The sequence below is a fragment of the Akebia trifoliata genome, unplaced genomic scaffold, assembly GCF_017979445.1.
Source record: "Akebia trifoliata isolate Shusen 1 unplaced genomic scaffold, ASM1797944v1 Contig00333, whole genome shotgun sequence".
In the NCBI taxonomy this organism is placed as follows: Eukaryota; Viridiplantae; Streptophyta; class Magnoliopsida; order Ranunculales; family Lardizabalaceae; genus Akebia; species Akebia trifoliata.
Window position 1 is genome coordinate 100,104 of NW_028236968.1, and position 16,730 is coordinate 116,833.

General features: G+C 33.5%; 1 protein-coding gene across 2 annotated transcripts; it reads right to left on the bottom strand.

Annotated features, from left to right (window-relative positions):
- Positions 1–270: 270 nt before the first annotated feature.
- LOC147381622 (heavy metal-associated isoprenylated plant protein 47-like) lies at positions 271–10,705 on the bottom strand. Of its 2 annotated transcripts, none has more exons than XM_086430173.1 (3): positions 10,076–10,705; positions 9,841–9,916; positions 271–438 (listed from the first exon to the last, which is right to left on the bottom strand). In XM_086430173.1, the coding sequence occupies exons 1-3, from the start codon at positions 10,079–10,081 to the stop codon at positions 272–274; spliced, it is 249 nt and encodes an 82-aa protein (XP_086286299.1). In that variant the 5' UTR covers positions 10,082–10,705; the 3' UTR covers position 271. The 2 variants fall into 2 exon arrangements, with proteins under 2 accessions (XP_086286299.1, XP_086286298.1); XM_086430172.1 differs by lacking the exon at positions 271–438 and adding an exon at positions 5,974–6,447 and having other exon boundaries at positions 10,076–10,622.
- Between the last annotated feature and the right edge of the window lie 6,025 nt (positions 10,706–16,730).

Sequence of the window (16,730 nt, forward strand, 5' to 3'; positions counted from 1 at the left end):
TGATTATATACATAGGGTCCTGTTCAGTGCCCTACTATTTGCCAAACAGTTTGACAAATATTTTCGGACCGTTTGATATAATGCGACCTGACGGACGCGACTAAATATCGATGCGATTTAACTTAAATAGTATAACTTATATATATTACAGCGACATCCCTTTAAAATTCACATTTGACAGCATTGACTGGGTTTTAGATCTTCAACCACCATTGAATATGAGTAGTACGGATCTTGGTAGTAGTTTAGGATTTGTTCAACTGCTGGATTTTCATCTTTGCTCTTCTTTTTTTTCTTCCTTCACCTCTCCAACACTAATTATAATTGCATGTCCAACATTCTTCTTCAAACGTGACGTTAATTTAACGGAGTCCACTCCATCTCCAATTACTACCAGTTGATCTTTCTCCGCTCCATCCAACATTACCGAGTCCACATCTGTGTATCAAAAACTTTCATCACAAATTAACTTTTTAACTGTGGTCAACGTATGCTATACATACATCTTAAGAAACAATTAGTTTTTTTTTTTTTTTTTTTATATATATATATATATTATTATTGGTTGAAATATCTGAAATGTGAGTGCTTTTAAAAGGGGTATGATCCCATGAATCTAACTTTGTGGGAATTGAAAGAGACCCCCCGTGTGATGCAATTTCATAGAACAGTAGATCATTTGCCTCATGATACATTTAAAAAAAAAAAGATGTATTGTGATTTTCATAATAAAGAAAGATGATATGAGATTTAACAAAATCCCATTAATTGACCAGTCGTATAAGACCTTCAATACATGCGGGACCAATTGGTTGATTGGGGATTTGTAAAATCCTAGATTTCAATCCGAATCAATTTTCCTTGAGCAAAAAATTTAGGAGTATGTTTGATTGCACATGGAAAATAGGGTGAAAAATTAATTTTGCATGGAAAATGATATTTTTCAAGTGTTTGATTTCACATGAAAATGAAAATTCATTTTTCACCCCAATTAAAAAATCCACAAAAACATGGATTTCACTTTCCCACCCATATGGGTGGGAAAATGAAATTCACCAATATTTTCCATCTCCAATTCTTTCCTACCATCACCATTACATTAATCTCGTCGTTGCTGTCGTCACCATCACCGTCGCTGTTGTCACCATCACCGTCGTCATCGGCTCCGTCTCCGACCACCTTCTCTTTCTCTCTCTCTTCTTTTTCTTCTCCATCCCTCACCTCCTTCGCCACCACCACGTTTTCCCCCCATATTCCTCATTTACCATCGTCGCCGTCGCCACATCCTCCCCCCTCCCTTTTCCTCGTCATCTTCTTCTTCCTTTCCCCCTCCTCTCATCTTCTTCCTCCTTCTCCTCTTATTCTTTTTTCTTATATTTTTTCCATGATTTTCTCAAAGTAAAATCAAACAATAGAATTTGATTTTCCAACCCTACCTATTTTTCACAATTATTTTTCCATGAATTTCAAATACCATAGAAAGTGTCTTTCCATGCAATCAAACATACCCTAAGTTTTTCCTCCATAAAATATAGAAGGGTGAGTATTGTCGACAGATCTATATTAATTAATATTTTAAACTTACAAAAATATTTGCACTTATTTATAAGTAAAGTGCTGATTTTCTAATTAGAAAGTCTTCACTCAATCAATACTTCGTTGATGTGACACAAATGCAAAATCATAGATCATTTTTTCTCAAGATACACAATTGCACATTCCCATAAAAGATGTGTAGTTGTGTATGTCGAGGAAAAAGATTTATGGTTCCGTGTCTGTGCCACATTAATCGAGTATTGCCTAAGTGAAGATGTTCTAATTAGAAAATCATTATTCTTATAAATAATAATATAAAATAAATGAAGAATTTTATCTTTTACAATTCATTAATATTTTTTTTTTCACAAAGTTAACAATACTTTTTTCTCTCAAAAATCCTATCTTAAAAATGGAACTTTTCCAAAATCTTATAGTTTTGATCAAGTTTTAGTTGAACCATTAATTACTCCCGATGGAAGAAATGAATGATTTTGCAAAAAATAGGTTTGGTTTTCCAGGAATTGAAATGAGTTTTATATAATATTTTGTTCAACCCACTTGAACCACTATTTGATCTGGTTTTAGAAACAAAGGTATAATTGTGCATGGGTGTTTTGTATTTAGTTTGGGGATACAGAAATTATTTGTGTTTATAAAAATATTTACGTAATCAAGTCGATAGGGTTTTCTAGTTGAGGAAAACAAATAGGGTTACCGCGAAAAAAAAAAAAGGTGTAAATAACAATTTTGTGAATTGAATATAAAGATATTTATGCTATTACAGAAGTCTCAATTAGCTTTGCAAAATATCAAGCGTATCCACATTTTGCTGAATATTTTAGATGCCCTCTTATGTTTTCAAACTGAATACCTTGACCTGGGTCTACACAAGAAAACCAATCAAAAAAATAGTCCAGATCGTATGCACCTAGGGTGGACGATTGAAACCCTCCTCCCATACCTCAATACTTACCACATAAGTCACAATCCAAAGAAATTTTCAAAAAGAGCGATTTAGACATTAATTTTTTGATTTGTGACTTAAGTAGTATGTGTTGAGGTGTGGGAAGAGGGTTTCCAATCCTTCACCTTGGGTGCATATAAAAAAAATAAGTGCCACAAAGTCGATTCTTTCCCCCATGTTTTTCCACTATTTCCTGTATGTTATCTTAAAACACTATTTTTCTTAATACACGTGTCATGGTGCCATTGATTCAGCACCTTAGCATTATTTTTCCTTAACAAGAGTCTTTATTCGTCAACCCATGGTCTCCCACAATTTTCTCTTCGCCTAATCAATCACTCTGATTCATTCAGCGGTGTAACTACATGGAGACCAATGGACAACGTAGCCCCCACAATTTTTCTTTTAAATACTATATATATATATATATATATATATACTACATGAGTCTTAATTAATTGATTTGATCTTTTTCATGTAGTTAATCTATTATGGAAGGATTAGGTCTCTCTCTCTCTCTCTATTATGGAGGGGTCCGGTGTCTTTTAGGTTGTTACACCTCTCTCTCTCTCTCTCTCTCTCTCTCTCTCTCATATGTGCACCGAGTCACACGTTATTTGATTTATGGAAATTTGATTAGAAATATGGGAAGGACTTGTGGAATTTATTTTTGGTTGGCCCCTCTGATAAAGACTATATATGTTATTTTTTGCTGTCTGATGTCTTTCCTTCACGTGATAAAAGAAGATATTCATTCAACATATGTTTTTTTGTGGAAAGGAAAGATTAAATAAAGTTGGTATTTGAATTTGAAGGGTCGTCATACTTCATGCCATGGCCCAATGGCCCAACTAGAGAGATATCTCACTATTTCTAGACGTAAGAACGATTGAGTGGGTTGGTTCATCATATGCATCATTAGTAATTCTTCAAACAATTCATGAATTATACATGCATTATTTGACACATTCATTGATTTTTTTTTCTTCTTCTAATTATTTATGATTTATTAATTAAATTAAAAAACTTTGTCAAAAGATAGGTAAAAACGTGAGTCCTAATTTAACTGACTCAGTTTCCAGAATTTAATTGATTTTATCTAAGCCAATAGCAAGTCATCTAACAAGACAAAATAAACTTCAAAATATATAAATGATGAAATAGTATTTGTCAAGTGTGAAACGGCAAGTATTCAAAGTCACCACGCGCCGAAGACCTGTGACGGTTGGATGTTGAAGCCATACATCAACGACCCACACTTTTTTTTCTTCGTGAAGTCTTCTTTAAAGTTATTTTATTTGTTAATTGCAATGTTGACAGGACAGATCCATCGTTTAATAATTTATTTTAGACATCTTAAACTTATCAAATCCAAAATAATTTTTAGGAATCAATGAATCATATATAATATAATGAGGCTTTCAAAATTTGTGTTGTAATTTTAAGCATCATATAATTAATAAACTTCAGCAAGTAATTGATTTTATGTAGCAAAGGCTTATCAAATATCGAGAAAATTTATAGAATTTGTTAAGTGGTTAGATATACTTCTCAAGTTATAACTTTGAATTTTTATGTCATTTTCAAATAAAATTGACATGCATTCGTAAGGGATGGGAACACCCTGAGTCATTACAAAAAATAAAAATATACAGCCCTCATGGCTATCTTTCCTTAAGGCATCTTGAATTCTTGACTTGTCTCATTTGCCATATTTTCCAAGGGGATCTTAACTTAGACAATATTGGGTTATAAGAAATCCAAGGGGTAATTATTAGTGGTACGACATTGCTGTTAAGGATGTTGATGGTCTTCAAAGACTGTTTAATATTGTTAGGCCCTCAAATTGTTGATAAAATTACATATTCTCGATAATATTTATATTTTTATTTATAGCATCCAATTAAGAAGCAGTTGGTAGTTACATTTAGGAAATTGTTGGAATGACACAAGGTATTTATTGCGATTCCCACAAGTTTGACGTAGGATGTGCACATAATCATAAATGTGTTTCCTTGTAGTACAAGAAAAAATTATCTACGGTCATGTATGCATCTCCACGTTAGAATTGTGAGAATCACAGTAAATCCTGTGTCACCCCAGCACTACTCTTACATTTATGCTTGGTGAGCCATCATCTTTTGAGTGGGTCTCGCTTAATGTTTATTAGTAGAGATAAAACAATTTGAAGGAGAGATGGTATTTATTATACTTTGAAATGCATTTATCGTTTTATCTTTTAATATAAAGAAGAAGGATATTTGAACATTCAAAAAAATGTATTTTATAAAAGGATGCTGTTAATTTGTGCCCTGAGGATATATGTCAAGATATAGGAAATACACCTCCAAAATTTACTAAATGCTCATCTTTATTGAAAAAAGGCAAGGCTATTTTTGTTTTCTCATATTGAATATTTTTAATGTACGTAATAATTGCTTATGCATAACTGCTATAATTATTATAAAAAAATGTCAATGAGATTTTTAATATTACAAAATGTATCATTTTATAAGAAGTGTTTTTTTTTCTCACAGAATTTTTGTCACAATGTTCACAAACTCTCCCGTGCGTACAACGTCAAGTCTGAAAGAGTAATTTTGTAAATTAGGGATGTGGGCTCATGTGATTGGTGGATATCAGATTTTTGTGTACCAAAAAATTTCTTCCATAAGTATTAAAATACTCTCAAGTCTCAATAAATGTATTGGTGCATAATTCAAGGCCATACTTGTTCAGCTTATGGGTGCGCTTGTGGATCCAACTATATTATTGAATTGGATGGCTCACTTAGTTTCTAATCCTCTTTGTTTGTGTATTTGTTAGATCCTAATTAAGAATAAGAGAGCCCAACATCTGATCAGGATCTGAACGGACGGGATTGGATGACTCTATATATATATAGATGATCTCTTCAACTAAAGTGATTTACAAAAATTGGATGATCCACAATTCTTCAACTTGTAAACTTGGGTTAGAAATTTCAAAATGAGCTGATTTTTGGTGAGGATGATCTCTTCACCGTAGAGATCATCCTCACAAAAAATCAGCCTATTCCAAAACTTGTAACCCCATCAAAAGTACTTTACAAAAAATGTATGGCACCATGTGTATATATATATATATATATATGGGTCTCATTCCCTACCCTAAGCTTTACTCTACATTTTAACAAATGTGTTTTGTCCTACATGGGTTAGAAGTTTTGGAATGAACTGATTTTTTGTGAGGATGATCTTCTAATCATAGAGATCATCCTCACTAAAAATCAGTTCATTCCAAAACTTCTAGTCCATGTAGGACAAAACACGTTCGTTAAAGTGTAGGGTAAAGCTTAGGGTGTTGAACATTTCCCATATATATATATATATATATATATATATATATCCAAATGACATACGATGAATTAGATTTGGTGGGCATCCCTCATTTGAATTACGATTGTTAGAAATCAAAACTATCTATAAGTAAAAGCTCAACATCCATTCATTTTAAATTTATATCAATTACAAAGAGATTTATAGGTATAAAGACCACTAAAACGGTTCTAATCCAATTTTAACTCATTAAAAGTACCCTGCTATTAAATTAAACTCAACTACCTTAACTCAGTAACTCACCATCCCCTGATAGAATTTAACTCTTTAAATAAATTCACATTTGACAGCATTGACTGGGTTTTGGATCTTCAACCACCACTGAACATGGGTAGTATGGATCCTGGTAGTAGTTTAGGATTTGTTCAACCGCTGGATTTTCATCTTTGATCTTCGGATTTTCATCTTTGATCTTCGGTTTTTCTTCCTTCACCTCTCCAACACTAATTATAGTTGCATGTCCAACATTCTTCTTCAAACGTGACGTTAATTTAACGGAGTCCACTCCATCTCCAATTACTACCAGTTGATCTTTCTCCGCTCCATCCAACATTATTGAGTCCACATCTGTGTATCAAAAACTTTCATCACAAATTAACTTTTTAACTGTTGTCAACGTATACTATACGTACATCTTAAGAAACAATTAGTTTTTTATTTTATTTTATTTATATATATTATTATTGGCTGAAACATCTGAAATATGTGTGCTTTTAAAGGGGTAATGATCCCATGAATCTAACTTTGTGGGAATTCCACGATGCAATTTCATAGAACAGTAGATCATTTGCCTCGGGATGCATTTGAAAAAGAATTTTCTAATGCATCCCGAGGCAAATGATCTACGATTTGGTTATGTGATGGGATGGTTTATGTTTATTCCAGGTTGATAACGATTATAAAAGTCAAGTTGATTTTTCAGATTGTGATTTTGTAGACTTCGATTCCAAGTCAAGCATTGTTCAGTGAGTTTAGTTTCATTTGGACAGCCCACCAATCAAGTTGATCAGAGACATCTTGTGTGATCAATTCATATCTTGAATAAGACAAACTGAGGTATACGACAACCACCTAGCTGGCATGGTCATGGACCTTGCGGTCTGTACCCAATTCCATTAATGTCTAGGTCGAAAACTTCCACAAGTGTATATTTGTCTAAAATTATATTGACTTAGTGAAGACTTTCCAATTAGAAAATCGTTATTCTTATAAATAATAGTACAAAATAAATGAAGAATTTTATCTTTTACAATTCATTAATAATATTTTTTCACAAAGTTAACAATACTTTTTTTTCTCAAAAATCCTATCTTAAAAATGGAACCTTTCCAAAATCTTATAATTTTGATCAAGTTTTTAGTTGAACCATTAATTACTCCCGATAAAAGAAAAGAATGACTTTGCAAAAAAATAAGTTTGGTTTTCCAAGAATTGATATGAGTTTTATATAACATTTTATTCAACCCACTTGAATCATTATTTGATCTAGTTTTAGAAACAAAGGTATAATTGTGCATGGGTGTATTGTATCTAGTTTGGGGACACTGAGAAATTATTTGAGTTTATAAAAATATTTACGTAATCAAGTCAATAGGGTTTTCTAATTGACAAAAACAAATAGGATTGCCGATCAAAAAGGGGGGGAAAAGGTGTAAATAACCATTTCGTGAGTTGAACAAGAAAAAATTTCGATTTCAGCTCTTTGTTAATTTTAATTCTCAAAAATACAGAGTGTGAGATCGTAGACTTTTCAAATGACAATCTCACAGGTATTTTTTTTCCAAAGTGACAATCTCGCTAGTTATAAAAGTACCAATCTTGCAAGTTTACTACTTTTAGAGAGATTAACATTATAAAAACCAATGAAATTGTCACTTTGGAAAAAATATCTATGAGATTGTCACTTTAAAAATCATCTTGCACTTCACGTTTTGGGAATTAAAATGAATACAGATTCGAAATCAGAATTTCGTCAAAAGTGGATCATCTTTTGATAAATTTCTCAACCAAATATATTTGAGGGGGAGGGAGATGGAGTTGCTTGTTATTGGGAAGAAGATTGATTGCCTCCAAGGACGTAACTTGATTAATTTCTTCTCATTTTACATTTTGTGTTTGTTATTTCTTTTATATTTTTAAATATATGTAAGTAAGAACTAAAATTTTAATATATATATATATATATATATATATATATATATATATATATATATATATATAGGGCGGTTCAAGGCCATATGAGAAAACATATGAAAAAACTTTCGTTTTTCAAAATAAGAGTTAGAGGTTTTGGATTGAGCTGATTTTTTGCAAGGATGGTCACTATGATGAAAAGATCATCCTCACAAAAAATCAGCTCAATCAGAAACTTCTAAATCCATCAAAAGTGATTTACAAATTAGTAATAAAATTGGTAAAAAAATCGATAGTCAACATTCTAAATCACTTTTAATGGGGTTAGAAGTTTCAGATTGGCTGATTTTTTTTTTTTTTTTGGATGATCTTCCCATCATAGAGATCATCCTCACAAAAAATCAGCTCAATCCAAAATTTCTAACCCATATTTTAAAATTTTATTAAAAACGAAAGTTTTTACATATGTTTTCTCATATGGCCCTTGAACCTGACCCATATATATATATGGGTCCCGTTCGCCACCCTTAGTTTTACCACACACTTTAACAAACGTGTTTTGTCTTACATGGGTTAGAAGTTTCGGAATGAGCTGATTTTTGTGAGGATGATCTCTATGGTGAGGAGATCATCCTCACCAAAATCAGCTCATTCCAAAACTTCTAACCCCATCAAAATTGATTTACAAAAAATGGACGGTCCACGATTTTTCAACGTGTAAACATGGGGCTAAACATTTCGGAATGGGCTGATTTTTGGGGAGGATGATCTTCTAATCATAGATCATCCTCACCAAAAATCGGCTCATTTCCAAAAACTACTAACCCATGTAGGACAAAAAACGTTTGTTAAAGTGTGTGGTAAAACTTAGGGTGCTGAACATTTCCCCTATATATATATAGGGAAATGTTCAGCACCCTAAGTTTTACCACACACTTTAACAAACGTTTTTTGTCCTACATGGGTTAGAAGTTTTGGAATGAGCCGATTTTTTGGTGAGGATGATCTCTATGATTAGAAGATCATCCTCCCCAAAAATCAGCCCATTCCGAAATGTTTAGCCCCATGTTTACACGTTGAAAAATCGTGGACCGTCCATTTTTGTAAATCAATTTTGATGGGGTTAGAAGTTTTGAATGAGCTGATTTTGGTGAGGATGATCTCCTCACCATAGAGATCATCCTCACCAAAAATCAGCTCATTCCGAAACTTCTAACCCATGTAAGACAAAACGCGTTTGTTAAAGTGTGTGGTAAAACTAAGGGTGGCGAACGGGACCCATATATATATATATATATATATATATATATATATATAATATATATATATATATATATATATAATATATATATATATAAGATTATTAAAAGAGAATGAAAAAGGCCAAGTCATAAAGAAAACGTTTTCATAAAAATCAAATTAAAAAACAGCAAAGCTGATGAATTAGGATTGAGGAACACCATGCATGCATGCCGGGTTCACGAAAATGACTATGTCAGTCGGCTGGGGAGAAGAGTCAGTGATAATCTGACTTGGGCACATCTCATACTCAATCGACACCCCTGAAGTGACAGGCTTGAAAATCGTAGATATACTATCCTCGGGATATAGAACTACGATTCCTCATAAAAAGGTGCAGTTTTGTATCCCGAGAAGAGTACAACTATGATTTCCAAACCTGTCATGTCAAGGGTGTCGATTGAGTATGTCAAGTGCTTAAGTCAGATTATCACGACTGGGGGGTGGGGGAATTCTGTAGCAACTTCATTAATAGAACAATCACAAAGAAACAAGTTTTTGTCTTTTTGATGATGATTAAAGACGAACCAAACTTTGAAACGATCTTGAGGGCCTTGGTACGGCATTTCTGGCAAGGCATATCAACCTTCAGTACAATCTTTTGCTGCACAACCACAATCATGACACTGTTAATTATTTACTACTTATTTCTTAACTATAATCTCTCCAAAATATAAAATCAAATATGATGAGATCATCACCTCCAACCTCATACACCAAATAACACAAACTTCAAAGATTAACAACAATAGAACAAACAAACCTTCATATTCTCCTAGTCCTTGATCTCTAAGGTGGAAGATTTTCTTCTAGTGTATGAGAAGAAACAATAGAAACCTATGATATTTATAGAGAGAGAGAAGATTCTACCCACCTTCTAAGGCCGTGGAAAATTGTGTGAATAATTGACTAGCTATGAGAATCAAACAATGTTAGGTCCCACCAAAGGCTGGAGATGAGACCGCTAAGGAATTGAGTTGAAAGCAATAAGAAAAAGCTTAGAAGCGGAGGTAGGGGTGTGAAACATGTCCTAACACAAGGAGGAGGAGCCTACTCGCTTCGAAGTTGGACTGATCATCAACTCTACCGCACGATAATTTTGTTCGAAATCTATTAATTTATGAGTGCTGATAATCTGACTTAGGCAAGATGCAACTTACTTTACTTATCTAACATGACAGACTTGAAAATCGTAGATGTACTTTCTTTGGGATACAAAACTATGGTTCTCCATAAAAAGATGCAGTTTTGAATCCCGAGAAAAGTACATATACGATTTCTGAGCCTACCATGTCAGATAAGCCGATTGAGTATGCCATGGGCTAAGTCTGATTATCACGACTCTTTATTCATTCATCTGAAGTTAAACAGATAGGGGGAAGGGAGGCCTCTAGTAAATATGGGGGACAATGGGGGCGTGGGTTGAGTAAACATGGATTGGTGCATGCAGTCCAGCTCAAGTCAACAAGACTTTTTATAAGTTGGAAATTTCCGTATGGTTGTACCGATCAAGACACGTTAAAGGAATTAATTAAAGTTCCTACGCTTCGAGGGTGGGATATATAGTGGTGCGCCCGCTGCCATATTTACCAACCTAATAACAAAGCCATCCTATTTCTATTACAATATTTATGTCTTGTAAGACCTTTTACTATTGTGTTTCTCTAAGTATAAATAGACTTGTTAATGTTCACCGGTGGAACTTGTTTTAGAATAAAAATTAAGACGATGTTTGTTTGGGCTATTTTTTAGTATTTATTGCTATAAAAAAAAAATTAGTAATTTTTGTCAAAATAACACATTTGTTTACTTCATATTTTCAGTCCTTATTGTTGAAAATAAGTGAAAAAAAAAAAAAAATCAGTACTATCTTGATACTGAAAAAATGTGCTAAAATTGTAAACACTTCATTTTTTTTTAACATTGATAAATATGCCCTTCATTTTTTTAGGCATATACAAATATGCCCTTATAATTAAAAGGATATTATCTCTTATATCCCGTAAATAAGTGTATAAGCACCCCACAAATTAATAAACCTACACCATGACCAAATTATTTTGTTTTATATGGATTAAAAGTTTTAGAATGAGTTGCTATTGTAGACACCTCAATTTGAACGGGCCACTTCTCGAAAGGGCCCAAAAATATCGATTTTCCAAATAAATGGGCCAACGGGCCTTAAGGGCCCAAGTCGTTGAAAAGTGACATTTTTACCAACCTGAGGCCTCTAAGACCTCTCAATGGTTTAGGAGGCCTACCAAAAGGACTCGGCCTACCTTACGTTTTCCCAATATTCACCGCTCCGCTTCCAAAATCAAAAACGCCAAATTTTTCATAAATTTCACCAACGGGCCTAAAAAGCCCGATTCGCCAACACGTGACATTTTTTTATCAAACTAATGATTGCAAAAATCTAAAAAATTAAAAATTAAAAATGTGAGACTTGGGATGCCTACCCCTCCTCTACTACCACCGCTCCGCCTCAACCATCCCTAAAATCCAAAACCATTTCTAAAACCCAAGCCCAACACTACAAAGCCACAAATCACTAACCATATCCAATTCATTATCTAACCCACAACCCTAACCCATAAACCACAACCCACATCAACCAATCACTCTTTTATCATCAAAAGATGACACATGTCATCACCCCATCGCACCTCCCTTACCCAACTACCTACCCCATTAATTTTATTTAAATCTCATCTACCACACATCAACCCATCACCTTTCTCTCAAATCAAACACATCTACCCACACCCCTACCTATACCTCCCCTAATCTACCCCTCATCAGTCCCTACAAACCTACATCTACAACCTAGACCTACACCATCCTCTCAAGTCAAACACTCAACCTCTCCCATCAACCGATCCCAACCCTTCATTTCCACCCACTTTAACACATGGCATCATCTCCTTCACCCTCCCAAAATATCATCAACCACCTCTTTAAATCCTCCATTCTCTTAAATCAAATACCATTTAATCACAACCACCATCTTAAACTCACCTCACCAAACACTCCACCCAAAGGGTTGGGTAGGATCCAAACCATTTGGGTCAAAACTCATCTATTTAACCCCCCTTCCCTAAATACCCTCCAATCTCCTCTAAATTACACCCACTTCTCTCTCAAACTCATAACCATTCTACCATTTTTTCTTCACTTCACCCCATTATATCCCTAAAATAACTCCTCAACATCTACAAATACCCTCCTCCTCCTCCCTCTTCTATCACCCCTCTCCCCTTCATTTTATTTTTTAGGATGAATGGACCCCAAGGCTAAAGGTCTATAAGGGTCATTTCCATCAATGGAATGACCCTATGATCAAGCCGAAAATGAACCCCTATCTAGGGTACAAATGCACCCACGTGACACATTATCTTTCACACTTTTTTTAAATAAAAAATAACCGAGTTAGTTGAGGTTACCACTTTTTAGTGGGGAGAAAAGGGTGCCTAACACCTTCCCTTTTCTCCAACCGAGCCGCTTATCCCGAATCTAAATGTTCGATTAGTTCCTATCCATCGAGAGTCGCTAAAACGTCAAAAATGTTACTTTTTCAAAAATACACATCGGGTGACCATTCACACCTACTTATAATATGAATGGTGGCGACTCCAAACCATTGTAGATATGGTCATCGTAATGACGAAATCCCTCGTCTACAACTATTTAGTGAGGATGATCTCTACAATGAGGAGATCATCCTCACCAAAAATCTACCCATCTTGAAACTTCTAACTCCATCAAAACAAGTTCAAGAATTGTAAATCGTCTTTTTTTTATTTTTTTTGAAAACTAGTTTTGACGTGATTAGAAATTTCAGAATGGGCTGATATTTGGTGAGTATGATCTCTACACCATATAGATCATCCTCACCAAAAATTGGTTCATTCAAAAAACTTTAACCTATATAAAATAAAATAAAAATTGGTTATGGTGTGGATTGTCCTTATTAATTCGATGGGTGCTTTTATAATTACACATCCTTCATTTCCATCGAAAATTATAGATTCCAAATTAAGTTCTTTCAATGTTGATTTCAAATTTTGGTGACTTGTATGGCATTATTTTTTTAATTTGAAATTTGTGGACTTTTAGAAATAAAAATTATTATTTATAAATTGAAAATTTGAGTATACTTATTATTTAAAAATAAATTGTACTTTAATTTTATAAGAAATAATATATTTTTATTGTATTTAATAAGAAATAGGGATTTGAAACATGCAAACAAGGTATAATATGATTGTAAAGGTAAAAAAGACAATTTACCAATTTCAACAATATGTAACAAACATGATTTTGCATCTAAACAAATAACTTTTTTAACATTTAAATTCAACACTTATAAATTTCAGCACTTAATGCTCTTCAACACTTTTTTTTTTAGTTTAACAAACAGCACCTAAGTCTATGTTTTAAACTTGTGGGATATTACTCCTTGTTGTCTATTGTTATCACTGCTTATTAGTTATTACTTATTACTATTAGTCATTAGGAGAAGAAATGGAATGGGGTGCTCAGTTCATTCTATCGTTACGCTATGCTAACCTGTGCCAAATTTACCAAGTCTTGAAATATTTGAGATATAAAACTTTCTTTCTTTTTCAAATTAAATATCTTGAGACAGAGTGATGACTTCCCAATCATGCAATATTTATTTATTTATTTTTATTGGCTATAATTGGGGGATATGGAACCCCCACCCCTCCTCTTATTTAATCTCAAATTGGGGTGGGCTACAACTTCAAGTAATAATAATAATTATTATTATTATTATTATTATTATATATATATGAAAAAATGGAATTCAATATCACAAAAGAAATCTGTTGTGACGAGGCACATTTTCTTGCCGAGTAGTCTGCAGTTAAATTTGGTTGAACCTTGTAGATAGTAGATACATTTCCACAAGGTTCCATCAACATCACCCTTTATAATCTGCATATATACTCTGAATTAGAGGTTACCATATATAGTTCCAGTAATATCTTGTGTTTCTGTCAAGAGACGATATTTAAGGTGCTGTGTAAGATGTAATATCCATAAAAATTCAGTTTGTTTCACAAAAATACCAGGATTCCTCTCTCCCAAGTTTAGAAAAAAAAAATTTCAGATTAAAAGAAAAAAAAACATTTTATTTCTATTTTCTCTCAACCGAACTCGTCAAGTTCTCTCTCTCTATATGTGTGAATGTACATTTTTCTCTATTTGGATGTGTGGGTTATCTTTTTCTCTATAGTCAGAGCTTGAACTTGAAAGATGGAATTTGTATGGATTTAACGATTTAAGAGGTATTTGGGAATCCAAAAATCCAGTTTTTTTTCAATGGATATCTTTATCAATTTAATTTCTGGTTTGCTTATTTTAATTATTTAGAAAACACACACCACATTCATAGAAACCTTCTTGTTGGACGAAGTGATGTTCTCCCTTCAATCAATTTTGTGTGTGTGTGTGTGTGTGTTTTTATTTAGCTTGCCAAGTGATTTATGTATGTATGTTCCCTTGACCAATTTTGATGGGAAACCATCTTGTACATGATGAGTATCTTCACACCTCATGCAGGCTTAGATTAAGTTAAGCAAAACTGGATTACTACTTTTTTTTCTTGGTCAAAGACTTTGGGAGAAAGATGGTCGCAGAACTCCCACTTTTATAAGTATTTTGTATTAGAGGTCTTAAAAGTATTTTGTTCTACATCCACCAGTGTCACATGGACGTGCAAAACCTTCTTTGCACAAGCACCTCTACGAAGATTAATGGGACCGATTCTTTATTTACATTCTTTTCTTTAGGTTATGTAAATCTCAGAGGCAATGTGCAGAGATTTTAAAAGACCACGATGATTAAATATTTTTAATTTTATTTAGAATATAAGTTTTTCTATTAAGATTTTATTTTGAAATTACAATTTAGAATCGTGATCATCTGACTTAAACATGTGGCATACTCAATCGATTTACCTGACATGACAGACTCGGAAATCATAGATGTGCACTCCCCAAAATACAAAACGACACCTTTTTATGGGGAACTGTAGTTATGTATCTCAAGGAAAGCACATCTATGATTTCCTAGCCTGTTATGTTAAATAAGTCAATTGAGTTGCATCATGCCTAAGTCAGTTATCAACACTCTACAATTTAATATAAATTTTGAATTTGAAATATTTATCACATGAGAATAGACTTGTACCAATGTTAGACAAACAATATAAAGATTAAACTTATATCAAGATCAATGTCAGACAAAGAACATGAAAGTCAAGCTGACCCAGGATTATCACGACAAGATCAAGTAAAATCCTATTCAGAATATATAACGTGATTTTTGGCCAAACGGACCCAATTTTAAGTTTATGTGTATGAGTGTGCCTAATGGAAGGAACAATACTAACCCTTCTCTCATTATGAATGATAAAGACATAAAGTGAATTTTGTGGAAAAAAAGGTCCATGTCTTGAATGATTATGAAAGTTGTATTCAAGTGCTTAAACAAATGGTGGTACATCAAGTCTTGTAGGTCTGAATGAATGTGTCTAACAAAGTCTTTGTGTCAAATTGGTGTGAAAAATGACGCAGGAAAGAGAAAAGAGAATTCACACATAAACCTAAGAATTTAGGTGGTTTGGCAGTGTGCCGAAGTCCACCGTTCAGATCGAGAATTTAACCACGCTATATTCTTTGAAATTACAGCCTAGAGATCTAATAAAACAGAATCGAGAAAACATTTCCCCCTTTCCCAAAACAGAAAAGCCCTATACGACTTTACCCAAACCCATTCCGTTTTGGAAAAGTTATCCTTTAATTATTATTTTTCTTCTCTTGAAGCCCAAGCCCAAACAAGAATTAAGACATTCTACCCAACATTTGGTGGGTCAAGAGTACTGTTTCTGTCAGGTAATTAACAAGTGAGGTTAAAGCTACGACAAGTATGTGTCAGGCCAACTTACCTAAATTGGTTACATGTGGAGTTGATACCACGACCTAGGTTCAAATCTGGTTGAACTCACCTTCAGGTTGACTTGTAATCACATTGCTTGCCTAGCAACAAAAAAAGAAAAAAGAGGGGGGGTTTAAAGCTTCTACAGTATGTCCCTTGGTAGTCTTTAATTGTCAATGGGTACGATCAAACCAAAAATCCATTCCAACTTTATAATTTAGGATTTAGATTGAGGATTTGGGATCAAATAAAGATTTCATTTGATATATTATGATATGAGATCTAGATCAACCATGTCCATGAGAAATAAATCTTCATCATCTCTTAGGTCATCAATTGAACCTCTTGTCCTGCTAAAAGTTTCACCCTATCCTAAAAATAAGGGTGTTGACCTTTATCTTAAACTAACAAAGGTTGGGTTGGGCTAAAAATGTTCTAGCACATTAAATCTGGGT

Coding starts and splice junctions, on each gene's coding strand:
- LOC147381622 (XM_086430172.1), bottom strand. Junction 6,448..9,840: donor CAAGATCGTTTCAAAGTTTG/GTTCGTCTTTAA, acceptor TTTGATACACAG/ATGTGGACTCAATAATGTTG.